This window comes from Tachysurus fulvidraco, chromosome 2 (genome assembly GCF_022655615.1).
Source record: "Tachysurus fulvidraco isolate hzauxx_2018 chromosome 2, HZAU_PFXX_2.0, whole genome shotgun sequence".
In the NCBI taxonomy this organism is placed as follows: domain Eukaryota; kingdom Metazoa; phylum Chordata; class Actinopteri; order Siluriformes; family Bagridae; genus Tachysurus; species Tachysurus fulvidraco.
The window spans coordinates 13,696,593-13,709,874 of record NC_062519.1 but is presented as its reverse complement, the minus strand read 5'-3'; the positions used below and the strand labels follow the sequence as shown (position 1 = coordinate 13,709,874).

Sequence of the window (13,282 nt, the reverse complement as noted above, 5' to 3'; positions counted from 1 at the left end):
TGAGTGAGTGTGAGTGAGTGTGTGTGTGTGAGTGAGTGTGTGTGTGTGAGTGTGTGTGTGTGTGTGAGTGTGTGTGTGAGTGTGTGTGTGTGTGTGAGTGTGTGTGTGTGTGTGAGTGTGTGTGTGTGTGTGAGTGTGTGTGTGTGTGTGAGTGTGTGTGTGTGTGTGAGAGTGTGTGTGTGTGTGAGAGTGAGTGTGAGCACATATCTGCACAAGTGTGTGTGTGTGTGTGCACATATCTGCACAAGTGAGTGTGTGTGTGTGTGTGCACGCACATATCTGCACAAGTGTGTGTGTGAGTGCAAATGTGTGAGTGTGTGCGCCTCCAGTCAACCTGTTATGACATTATGATTTTATAATGCGATTCTGACGATTGGTGACTGTGCAGCAGCCGAGTGTGTGTGAGTGTGTGTGTGTGAGTGTGTGTGAGTGAGTGTGTGTGAGTGAGTGTGTGTGTGTGTGTGAGTGTGTGTGTGTGAGTGTGTGTGTGTGAGTGTGTGTGTGTGAGTGTGAGTGTGTGAGTGTGTGTGTGTGAGTGTGTGTGTGTGTGTGTGTGTGAGTGTGTGTGTGTGTGAGTGTGTGTGTGTGTGAGTGTGTGTGTGTGTGTGTGTGTGTGTGTGTGTGTGTGTGTGTGTGAGAGTGAGTGTGAGCACATATCTGCACAAGTGTGTGTGTGTGTGTGTGTGCACATATCTGCACAAGTGAGTGTGTGTGTGTGTGCACGCACATATCTGCACAAGTGTGTGTGTGAGTGCAAATGTGTGAGTGTGTGCGCCTCTAGTCAACCTGTTATGACATTATGATGTTATAATGTGATTCTGACGATTGGTGACTGTGCAGCAGCCGAGTGTGTGAGTGTGTGAGTGTGTGAGAACATATCTGCACAAGTGTGTGTGTGTGTGTGTGTGTGCACATATCTGCACAAGTGAGTGCGTGTGTGTGCACGCACATATCTGCACAAGTGTGTGTGTGTGTGTGTGTGTGTGTGTGTGAGTGTGTGTGTGTGAGCACATATCTGCACAAGTGTGTGTGTGTGCACATATCTGCACAAGTGAGTGTGTGTGTGTGCACGCACATATCTGCACAAGTGAGTGTGTGTGTGTGCACGCACATATCTGCACAAGTGTGTGTGTGAGTGCAAATGTGTGAGTGTGAGTGTGTGTGCTTGCTCTATTTATTTTATCCTTATTCAGACAGCGCCTCTAGTCAACCTGTTATGACATTATGATGTTATAATGTGATTCTGACGATTGGTGACTGTGCAGCAGCCGAGTGTGTGAGTGTGTGAGCACATATCTGCACAAGTGTGTGTGTGTGTGTGTGTGTGCACATATCTGCACAAGTGAGTGTGTGTGTGTGTGTGTGTGTGTGTGTGTGTGTGTGTGTGTGTGCGCACATATCTGCACAAGTGAGTGTGTGTGTGTGTGTGTGTGTGCACGCACATATCTGCACAAGTGTGTGTGAGTGCAAATGTGTGAGTGTGTGCGCCTCTAGACAACCTGTTATGACATTATGATGTTATAATGCGATTCTGACGATTGGTGACTGTGCAGCAGCCGAGTGCGTGAGTGCGTGAGTGCAAATGTGCGAGTGTGTGTGTAAGTGCACATGTGTGCACGTGTAAGTGTGTGTGCTTGCTCTATTTATTTTATCCTTATTCAGACAGCATTCGTTTTTTTTTTTTTTTTGCTAGTTCCATACCTGTTTATTTAATCATAGTCTAGACCTGAGTTTAATTCAGGACATACAAATGATATTACAGATGTCACATGTAGAACATGATGCTCTCTGAATAGGGCTTTTGAATAGTGTATGTTTGTGAGGGTTGTGTAAAGGTTTGGCGCATAGATATAACATATCGTTGGTGAGATTTCAGGAGTGTGTAGGGATTGTAGCACACACACTCCACACACACTGTATATGGTGAGAAATGACCTGAAGGAGTTGTGGACAGTGTGCAAATCCTTTACATCCTCATGCAAATCCACTGGTTGCTAAACAGAGATAACAGTCCAAGAGCCAGCGGCAAAGAGAAGAAGCATCTGCTCGGTTCTGCTGAGCCTTTAATGTACACACTCTTTTATCGCCAAATTTTCATATCGTTAAAGCATCAGCGCCATGAATGACATCAAGCATGTTTTAATATGTACATTTTTGTATTAAATTTGTTATTTTATTATGTTTAAGGTGATTACTGTTGACACAGAGAGATTTGAAACTGATCACAGATAGACAGCTTGTGTGAGACGATTTATTTTTTTGATGGTCCGTCAGCAGCTCTAAATCAGCCAGGTAGCTCAGCCGTCTGAGTGTATTTAGATAGCCGGGCGTGCTGAATGAGAAAGGCTCCATACTTCTGTATTCATGTCATCAGCTATTGTGTTATGTGGTGCCAGTGTGCAGCAAGGTCAGACCCTGTGTGTGTGTGTGTGTGTGTGTGTGTGTGTGTGTGTGTGTGTGTGTGTGTGTGTGTGTGTGTGTGTGTGTGTGTGTGTGTGTGTGTGTGTGTGTGTGTGTGTGTGTGTGTGTGTGTGTGTGTGTGTGTGTGTGTGTGTGTACAGACCAGGCCATAAGATAAATACAGAAATAAGAGACTAAAATGCAGAACGTAGTGCAGATACGGAAACACGTAAACGTTTCAGTTTCACTGTGTGGCTGTTTCCATGGCAAGTTAATGCACGAGTTTGCATAAAGGTCACTGCTGCAAGAGGATATGAAACCAAGCGTTTCCTCTGCTGTCGCCCCACCCCATGACCTAAGGGAGGTACACGGGTGGCCGGGGGTTGATGATGATAAACAAACACCGTCCTCATGAAGCGTACTGAGGTTCAGCAGCAGCAAGCAACTTGTATCGTTATAGTTTAATATGGCTTTAATACTGATGATGCTTTTTTGATCTATCTATTAAGGATTGATGCTTAATTTGCTTTCTTAGTGTGAGAAAGATTTAATTTAATTCAAAGTCCCAAGTATTATGATGAAACTGATCACATTTTTTTCACATTGAATTTGAGAACAAGTGCATGTTTATATTACTTAAATATAATGTTTATATTATTTTTTTTATAATGTTTATATTACTTAAACTTCTAGTATTAATCAGTCAGAGGCATCATGGACCCTCTTGTGGGGCACTGACTCCATGCTGGCCTTTGTGTGCCCTCGAGTCACGGCACCTTATGCTCTTTATTTAATGACCAGCTCATAAAGTCTTACACCTTAGTAGCCGATAGTTCCAGAAGGTGGTAATGAAGTACGAATGTGAGTAAAGCACAGCCTGATATGGACTGATATCCATAACTGACGTATCAGTAATTACCGAACTATACTGAAAGATCTGGTTATTCTGCTGCCACTGAAGTTTGGATCATATGAATTGGGGGATTCTTGCAGGACCCTTACCATTGCTGATTGATTGATTGCCGTGTGTTCTACACATGAACTCAGAATTGATCTTCAGGCTTTTCTAGGAAGCGTTGACAAGAAGACAAGCCTTGTTTTAACCGTTTACTGAACACAAGTCGTTTCCATGAACAGAGAGAAACTGCTGTATCTGTAGTCTGTTCTAACACCCTGTACTGTCTCTCAGGTCCTGTTCGTGTAGGCCTGTGTTTTCACACCCTTATCATGCGCCCTTATACTGAACGAGTTTCCTAGAAAGACAGAGAACGACTCTGATAGACGCTCAGCTCAGAATCGTTATGTCAGTATCTACACAAATATGTGAGTCAGTACAGGGAAAAGTGTGCATCTGTTAATGTTCTTTTTCGTGCGTGCAGGAAGGAGCAATGTGATTTGTAACTTTGAGGTCTGCTCTGTTTTGTTACTCAACAGGAAGTCGAAATTCATAGGCCGGAAATGCAGAAAGTGTTGACACACAGGATTTTATTTCCTTAACACACACACACACACACACACACACACACACACACACACACACACACACACACACACACACACACACACTCACACACACACCAAGCAACCCTGACATGTACTTACGCATGCACATGTAGCACGTGTCTCTCACATTCTTGTTTCATCACCAAACCAAAAGGTCTGAGATCATGATTCCTGGTAGGTCCAGAAAATATTTGGAAATGCCTTTCAGCATGCTCCTGTTACAGAAGTCCATTTCCTTCACATGCAGTTTAAATATATAGGATAGGACTGGCTCATACAAATACACTACTGCTGTTTACAATTAAATCTTTACGGATAATTACAGCTCGACTTTGCTAACGCTAGAGCTGCTCCATTATGAAGCACTTCCCTCAGGAACAATGAACAGGAGAAGCGCTGAGTCTTCAGGGAAACTTTTAATTAATTTCCTGAGAGTTTTCAAGCGTTTCATGTCATAATAACTTTTTATTAACATGAGCTGATTCCAATCGAACGTGATTAACATGCAATCAGATTCATTTAAACCGGACTGGAAATCTTGACCCAAAAGCACACCTGAGTCTCAAGTGTGAAGATTATTTTTAGCACCTGGGTTTTTGACGTGTGGCGTGTTTTGCCCCATTGGAGAAACGAAGAGTTTCACAGACTGGGTAGAAAAGATGAGGACAATTGTGTCATGGGTCTGCTGTTGGTTACGTAATGCAGATCTGTGAGTAGAGTAGTGACATGAGTATGACCTTGCATCCAATCATATGGTTAATGATCGTGTGAAATTAGATTTCTGAAATTAAGCATACGATCTGCATCAAGGTAAGATAGAAAAGAACGCACCAGTCTGGAAAACTACTTCTGAATGTTTCAAAGCACTGACAATGAGAAAAAAGAAAAAAGTTAACACACGAATATGTGCAGAAGATTTTGCTAAATCAAACAATTTCACATTTTAACACATCACATTATTTTGAATGTTAGAAAATTATTCAGTACCTTCTGACCTACTGTAGACATTAAATTAACAAATATCTTGTATCTTTATATAATTCCTGTGAATTTTTAAATCTTTAAATCCTGTGATATAACATGTTCGCAGAGCCTTCGCCTGATGATTTGTCATTTGCTAGCGTGATTATAGGGTCACGAGTTCGTATTCAAAATCCAGTTAACAATATAATTATTCAGCTGTAGCCTCTGACACAGGGTCATATCCCTGCTGCTCACAGTCATGACATTATTGACGTACAGGTTACAAGTAGCTACTTACATATTCTGCAGAAATCATTCGAAAATCCTTCTGTCAGGCCCTGCCTCAAGGAGGGATGGAGAGAGAGATGGGGGGGAGAGATGGAGGGAGAGCGGGGGGGAGAGAGAGAGATGGAGGGAGAGCGGGGGGGAGAGAGAGAGATGGAGGGAGAGAGGGGGGGAGCGAGAGGGGGAGAGAGAGCAGGGGGAGGGTGGGAGAGAGCGGGGGGAGAGATGGGGAGAGAGAGAGAGAGAGAGAGAGAAAGGGATTTGCTTTATTTGTAGTGATTCATTTCCTCTCACAATAGATCAATTTGCACATCTGTCAAGCTTCACTATTAATCAATGTTAACAGGAAGACAAGGGTTCGAAGCGGTTTGAGAGTTACAATAGACATCCAGAATATATCTTATTTATTGGTGCAGCATACGCCTACCTAGGGTGTGTCCATTTCAACAGCCCTGTCTTCTGAGACTGTAGTTATTGCCCTATAAAGTACTGTCACTGTCAATGCAACACACACGTTAATAATAGCACTCCTGCAATCAGAAGATATAACTCAGTCTAACAGCTTTATCTGTTATGATGGTAGTTCATCAGTCCATGTATAATGACCTCACTGTCCACTCCATTTTGACCACATTTGTTAGGCTCAACTCTCTTTAGTAGCATATTTAAAGACTTGATTGTAAGGCTTTTAGTTTATGCCCAAGGAACTGCTATAGTCAGAAGCATGGAGGAGGGGCTTAGAGAGGTGTGTGTACACGAGTAATGTTGCGAGAGTCTCAGTTTGTATGGAAAATCGGGCGGGGGTGAAAAAAGCAAATCGGTGGGTGGTTTTTTTTTAGGGTTCATTTAAAAATAGTTAGCAGATGCCTATAAAACAACAATTTATATAGAATATTGAAATTCTTGCAAATGTTTGGGTAAATGATGGATATATCCACTTAAAGACAGAGGAAAAGTTTTTGCAGTGCTTGTAAGCAGGATAGAAGTTTTCCTGAGATCTGGCAACCATTTAGACAAGGCTCTTTGTGCTAATACTCGCTAATACAACTTGTCGGTTGTAAATTTGCGTTAAGACCAACCAATCTTTTTTTTTTACTCTTCAAACAACTAATACAAAAGCAATAAAATAATATTAATTATATTTTAGTAAGTATTGTAAATATATAAATTGCCTAGGCCTACATACAAACAAAGGCTACGTTCTTTCTTTTAAATAAAAACCCGTGACGTCATCTATGTTTACACTATTGGTTACCGGATGTCACACTCTGGCCTGTGCGTCCGCTTCGTCTCATGCTCTCATTCACTGTCAGAGTCAACGGTTCGCGTATGGTAATGATGGCTGTGGCACCGTTCAAAGTCGGGTTCTGGCACCATAATACATCTAAAAAATTCATTAAAACAGCTCGACACCGCTTTAACTTGGCACAAAGTTCTGGAAAAACTGTGGCCAGATCTTTTCCCATCCCTTCTCCCGTCTAGTCTATATAGCCTGCATCAAAATGAGGTTTGCAATGATGTGCCGCACGGGTTGAAGACCCAGCCAGTGATGTCACGATGTGATTTGTTTAAATTCATACCTACGTGATCTACGTGAATTGTGCTTTTTTTTTTTTTTTACATTGAAACTTGGAAAAAAAAATATAGACCTACCTACCGACCCCCCCCCCCTTTTTTTTACTGTTACTTCAAACCAAAATATTTTTAAGGATGGCCTTACCGACCATTGTCCGTGTAAATGTGTTATTGCATTTTTATCATCCAGTAAAAATGTAATTTCAGTCCCTCGACGTCAGTGCACTGCATGCAAGTGTCCTGGGTGAAACAGCAAGATTAAGGTGTTGTGTTTTGTTCCACGTTGCATAATGTTGGGGGGATTGAGTGTGTTGTATAAGGAGGGGGTAGATGCTCAGCTGGGTGCAGTAGGGGGATGGAGTTGTGAGTAAATTCTGCTTCTAGCTTCATCATCGTAAGAAGCTTATACTACACAGCAGGGGGTTTGAGGGGTTCAGCTACTCAAAAACAAATCCAAAAATAATCAAAGGCTCATAATAGTCACATTACATGCCTGTGGAGGCTTCCTCTGTGGTTATCAGCAGACCCCTACACCGTGATTTGGTACGGAGTTTGAGAATGTGATAACCTTTTAAGGTTAATTAAGTAATGTGTAAATAAAATAGACCTAATGGAAATGGACTTTAACTTAATTCCATTTGGCTCAGCTACTGAATCTAAGCCATTGATTAACCTGATGGTCTCTTTGGGTTTTCTTTGCCAACGGTTTGTTCGAATGACGTTTTTAAGGCCTTCTAATCCTATAGCAGGGGTTCCATAGATTAGTTAACTAATATATTCACCAGTCCCTATTGTGGGGAGCTCTTGATTAGTTGGGTGGTGGAGGGAGACGATACAAATTAAAAAAAGAAAAAAAAAAAACTGTAGAAAAATCTGTGACAAAAAGGTACTTCAAGCTAGTGTTGATTTTTAACCTTAAAATATGTAAAGTATTTATTCCGATTATTATAACGCCATTAGTTCATACTAATGTATGCTTGTTTGTACGTGTCTATATTCCTGGTAGGATTCGTCCTCAGATGGCGAAGGAGAAGATCGAGGGCTGCCACATCTGCACCTCCGTAACCCCCGGAGAGCCCCAGGTGCTGCTGGGTAAGGACAAGGCCTTCACATATGACTTTGTGTTTGACCTGGACGTCCAGCAGCAGTCGATCTACAGCGCCTGTGTCCACAAGCTTATTGAAGGTTGCTTTGAGGGATACAATGCTACAGTATTCGCCTACGGGCAGGTAAAGTTAAACTCAAATGTTTCTGTTTTGGTTTTCTCTATCTTTTCCATAAAGACCACATGTATGATACATGTATGCAAATCTGTTTTCCCTGAAGAACATTTGTTTCATTAAATGCTTACTACTAGCATTTTTGCTGCACTAGATCCATATTCCTCCAGTGAGTGAGGCAGAAACACTGTAAAAGCTGCTCTGACCTCGTGGCCGATCTCATTAAAAGGTCAACGCGATGTGACCACTATGCTGCGTGCTGTTGTATTTAGACTCTTCACCTTTCAGTCTAATTCATCACACACAGCTACAGCCTCTACTGGACAGCAGTCAGGATAATTTGCCCCACTTTTAATCGTTCTGTTTCTCAGTAAAATAAAAAGAAAACAATTCTGTGAAAATCCTGGAAAAGCTGGGAATTTATAGTCTTGTTTTCCAGTGATGGGAAATGTTGTTGTATGTGTTACGGTCATTACACGTATCATGTAAAAATAAAAGGTCAGATGTGACCAACACGGTCACTGTTTGTATTTGAACCCCAGCGTTAAATATGGAATAAAACGTGACACGGTGTGCTGTTATGGAAAACTAATGTTGAAAATGATAAGGAGTTGTGTTGCTGATAACAGATAAATCATTCTAAGATGACCTTGTACGTGTTCCATTATTACAGCTCTGATCTGTAAGTTGTGGGGGGGGGGATTTTCCATGATAAATGCTTTGCCATTTGTCTGAATAATAATTCCATTTGTTTATGTTTCCATGGTGACAGACCGGTTCGGGGAAGACTTACACCATGGGCACAGGCTTCGACGTCAACGTGAGCGAAGAGGAGCAGGGAATCATCCCACGTGCTGTGCGTCAACTCTTCCAGGGCATTCAGAGACGGCAATTGGAGGCTCGGGAGAGCGGCACACAGCCACCGGAGTTTAAAGTCAGCGCCCAGTTTCTGGAGGTATGACGTCCACTCAGACCAAGTTAGTTAATACTGAAGCTGTTCAAAGTAGGACTTTTCTTCACACATCATCTTCTGCAGTTGGGAAATGATTATTAGTCGATATCTTTAGGTAGGTTGTGTATAAGTTTTAGGGTGAAAGATTGAACTTAAAAACATTTATGGAGGCTGGAGTGTGTTGAAAAGGAGCCAGACAGGGTGAGAGTAATTGGATTGGATGAAGAGAGATACAGAAAACCTGATGACAGTCTAAGTGAAAAGCCCAGGGAGGTCTATCATCGACCAGACAGAGCGCACGCACACACACACACACACACACACACACACACACACACACACACACACACACACACACACAAAATGATGTCTGGGTAATCAGTTTAAACCTGCATGCTTGTGTTTTAACCCTGCCGCTGAGCTTGATCTGGTGCAGACGGCTATGTGTTTGGAGTCGCTCCTCTTCCCAGCTGTCTGTCTTCTGTCTCAGCAAATTATTTAGGGAATTTTTCAGAAGTATCTCTGTTGCTGTAAATGAATGGGGCTGTCCCTAGGGCTGGGCTTAATGGGCTGGTATTATGGCCCTTTATGCTACAGTATTAGAGGAGACCTGTGTGCAACCTTTGGGCGCTCTCTCTCTCTCTCTCTCTCTCTCTCTCTCTCTCTCTCTCTCTCTCTCTCTCTCTCTCTCTCTCTCTGACTCCCTGTCTTTGCCACGCTTCCTTGTCCCCTGTCAATCTCTCTCCTTTCCCACTCCTTTCTTATTATCTTTGTCTTTTGTTATTCACAGAATTCCAACCTACTTGTTTTCTCAAACAGTTGTTCATGCAGCTGAGGTCAGGGTGATATCACTCACGATCAGGTCTAGTTTCTGAATGTCGTGGCTCATGGTACATGTGGTTGCCTTCCAGCTCTATAACGAGGAAATCCTGGACCTGTTTGATGGCGCACGTGATCCTGGCAGGAAGTCCAACATTAAGATCCACGAGGACAGCACCGGAGGCATCTACACTTCGGGTGTGACATCACGCCTGGTCAGCTCTGAGGAAGAGGTGTGATAACATTTGCGTGTGTGTTGTGTGCATGCTTACATACTGTATGAGTGAAAATGGTTTTCTTAACATTTGTCTGCAACCTATTAAAGTATGGGAATGATAGCTTTAAACAGTGAATTAATGAGCTACTCACAATCAAGTTTGACTTTCAGGAGCATGAATAATGTATACAGAACATTAAACTGTGTTTTCTTCAAGTTTCCAGATTCTTCTGAGGACCACAAAAGGGTTATGTATTTTCTCTAACAAGAACCACACGGTCCTGTTTGATTTTCCAACACAAAGCAGAAACTGGGGCCATTATGTAAAATAAATGATGTAATACACACTCAGGCAGTTGCCTGATGGCTATACCGTTTTTCTCTGACGCTTATATTTGCTCAGTCAGCAGTATTCAGCATGAAGGACTCATTAGTTGCTCTGCTCTGGCTTCTGCAGTTAAAATGTTCCTGAAGTTTGTGGTTCATCTCGAAAAGGATTCATGCAAAGTGTGCCTTGTTGGAAAGATGATTTATGGAAGGTTCAGCTACCATCTGATCAAAATCTTTTTGTCGTATGTGTGATGCCCTCGCAGCTCCTCCAGTGTTTAAAACTCGGTGCTCTGTCCCGCACCACCGCCAGCACTCAGATGAATGCCCAGAGCTCCCGTTCTCACGCCATCTTCACCATCCACCTGTGCCAGATGAGAATGTGTCCTCAGACCCAGATGGTACAAACCGGTTTATTTATTACATTAGGAATAAACCACAATAGGACATACCGATATAGAAAATATTTAACATGTGGTGGAGCTACTGTTACCATGTCTGAAATGTTTTATAAAATGATTTATATGTAAATCAGCAAATTAAATATTTAAAAAATGACACATCATATTTTTTCTGAAGAACATCTGTGAAACAAGTTAGTTCCTGTTATCGCTCCTGATAAGCCTTCTTGTCACGCAACAAGAAACCACAAAGCCCAAAAAACATTTTTTTTGTTATAAAAGTGCTGACATTGGAGATTTCCCTCTAAAATGCTAAATTAACATCTCACAGGAAATCTATACCAACGATTACCTGTGATTTAAATCCATTTTTGTGGCGCGTCTTCCATACAAGTGCCTTCGTCCGTCGTTCAGTAGAAATGAGGAACTACTGTCGGACGTGCTGCGATAAAAATATATCCAACCCTTTGTGGTGTAATAGTTATTAACAGACTAATAGTTTAATAATATCGGGGCTCTCATCCAAAAATGCTGATTCTACATTTACTAAGAACAGAACATATGATCTGTTAAAGATTGTATGTCATGGTTTAGGCGTCAGTCATTTTTCTTTTTGTTTATTTCTAGGCCAACGGGTCTGTGAGTGCTGAAGTGAATGGTGTAGACGACGGTTCCATGTCCCAGGCCGAGTATGAAACCCTCACAGCAAAATTTCACTTTGTGGATCTGGCCGGATCGGAACGGCTGAAGCGCACAGGAGCTACGGGCGAGCGGGCACGAGAGGGCATTTCCATTAACTGCGGCCTGGTACACATTTGGTTTATAAGAAATAGCTGACCATGGTTTTTTAAACTAGCTTCATTAATACCTGTCCTTGTATAACAACCTTGCATAGTCAGGGAATTTAACTTCATTTATTTTGTAAATAGTCATTGCTACACATATTTCTGCTACAGTCAGCGCTTTCGGTTCACCATGACGTGAAGATACTTAAGCATGTATCAATGTGGTTATGCTAGCTCAGCTGAGAATGCCGTGTAAGACCAGCAATTTCTTTTGGTTTGGATCAAAGCCTGACATTAAGTTTTCTGTAACCAGGTAGTAAATGAAGCCCCTTCATCGTACATTTATAGAAAGTGTTTATGTAACTGAATGTGTATGTGTGTACATGTGTGTTGCAGTTGGCGCTGGGTAATGTGATTAGTGCACTAGGAGATCAGAGTAAGAAGGTGGGTCATGTGCCTTACAGAGACTCCAAACTCACTCGCTTGCTGCAGGATTCGCTTGGGGGTAACAGGTAACACTTAACACACAAATATTCACACTTACATACATGCTTCCAATATCAACACGTACAATTAAGCAGTCGGACACATGCATGTCCTCAGGCATTTGGTTAAAATGTCAGCGAACACAAACGCATATTTTCCGAGATTACATTTTGACGCAGTGCGTTTGCACACGTACAGTGAAGGCATTGTTTATCGTCTCCTACTCATTTGAAGGTTAATGCATGCATGCATGCATGCATGCAGCAGTGTGTGTGTCTGTGTGTGTGAAAGAACATGATTCCATGCTGGTGATATTTAGCTCACAATATGAGCAAACTGACACACACCGAGATGTCTGAGTTGAGATGTGAGGAGACACAGAGTGCGTGTGTGTCTGTGTGCCGTGTGTGTCTGTGTGCGTGCGTGTGTGTCTGTGTGTGTGTGTGTGTGTGTGTGTGTGTGTGTCTCTCTCTCTCTCTCTGTGTCTCTCTGTGTGTGTGTGTGTGTGTGTGTATGATTAAACATATTTGCCCCTCCTGCCTTTAGCCGGACAGTGATGATCGCCTGCGTCAGCCCCTCTGACCGTGACTTCATGGAGACACTAAACACACTGAAGTACGCTAACAGGGCACGCAACATCAAAAACAAGGTGGTGGTGAACCAGGACAAGACCAGCCAACAAATCAGCGCACTGCGGGCCGAGATCGCCCGTCTGCAGATGGAGCTCATGGAGTATAAAGCGGTGAGGAAGGTTATGATGAAGGACCCTTGTGAATGAAAGCTTACACTGGAAAAGGAATCTTGAAATAGAGCTGTAAGCTTCAACTGAGAGGCCAAGGACTACATAGCACCACCTTGTGGGGGAAATGACACTGTAGTTTTGTCCTCCCTCAGGTCGCGATTTCTTAGTGTAGCATTCAAGTTTTGTATAAATACACATTTTTTTGTATAAATACACTTTGCAATCAACACATTATATAAAATATAATATTATGTAAAATATTACTCAAGGAATCACATGACAAAGGAATGATTATTATAGGTTAATCATTTGTGAGCACTTTCATATTATTTTTCTGCCATATTGTATTTCCATCCCTGTTCTTTCTAAAGGATGGAAATTCAGTATGGCGGAAAACGATCGATGCAATGAACCTGCCCTTGAATTAAGTGCAATTAAGTGCAAAATATTTTATCTCCTACTCCAAGCAGTTGATCTAATGGTGGCGCAAAAGGCATCGAGGTGCCAAGCCCAAAATGAATGCAGTGAATATTTGCAATAATCGTCCATCAAAGAATAACAATTACAAACCAAATAGGTGCCAGTACAATGTCAGTGCTTTTGATTA

General features: G+C 42.1%; 1 protein-coding gene across 5 annotated transcripts in view; it reads left to right on the top strand.

Annotated features, from left to right (window-relative positions):
• kif21b (kinesin family member 21B) overlaps positions 1-13,282 on the top strand; it is a 54,411-nt gene that overhangs the window by 12,122 nt on the left and 29,007 nt on the right. For all 5 annotated transcript variants that reach the window (XM_047806034.1, XM_047806035.1, XM_047806038.1 and 2 more), the window contains 7 exons: positions 7,733-7,955; positions 8,719-8,901; positions 9,810-9,950; positions 10,528-10,662; positions 11,290-11,469; positions 11,844-11,959; positions 12,480-12,675. In XM_047806034.1, coding sequence (XP_047661990.1) covers positions 7,733-7,955; positions 8,719-8,901; positions 9,810-9,950; positions 10,528-10,662; positions 11,290-11,469; positions 11,844-11,959; positions 12,480-12,675 — 1,174 coding nt within the window. The remainder of the gene's footprint in view (positions 1-7,732; positions 7,956-8,718; positions 8,902-9,809; positions 9,951-10,527; positions 10,663-11,289; positions 11,470-11,843; positions 11,960-12,479; positions 12,676-13,282) is intronic.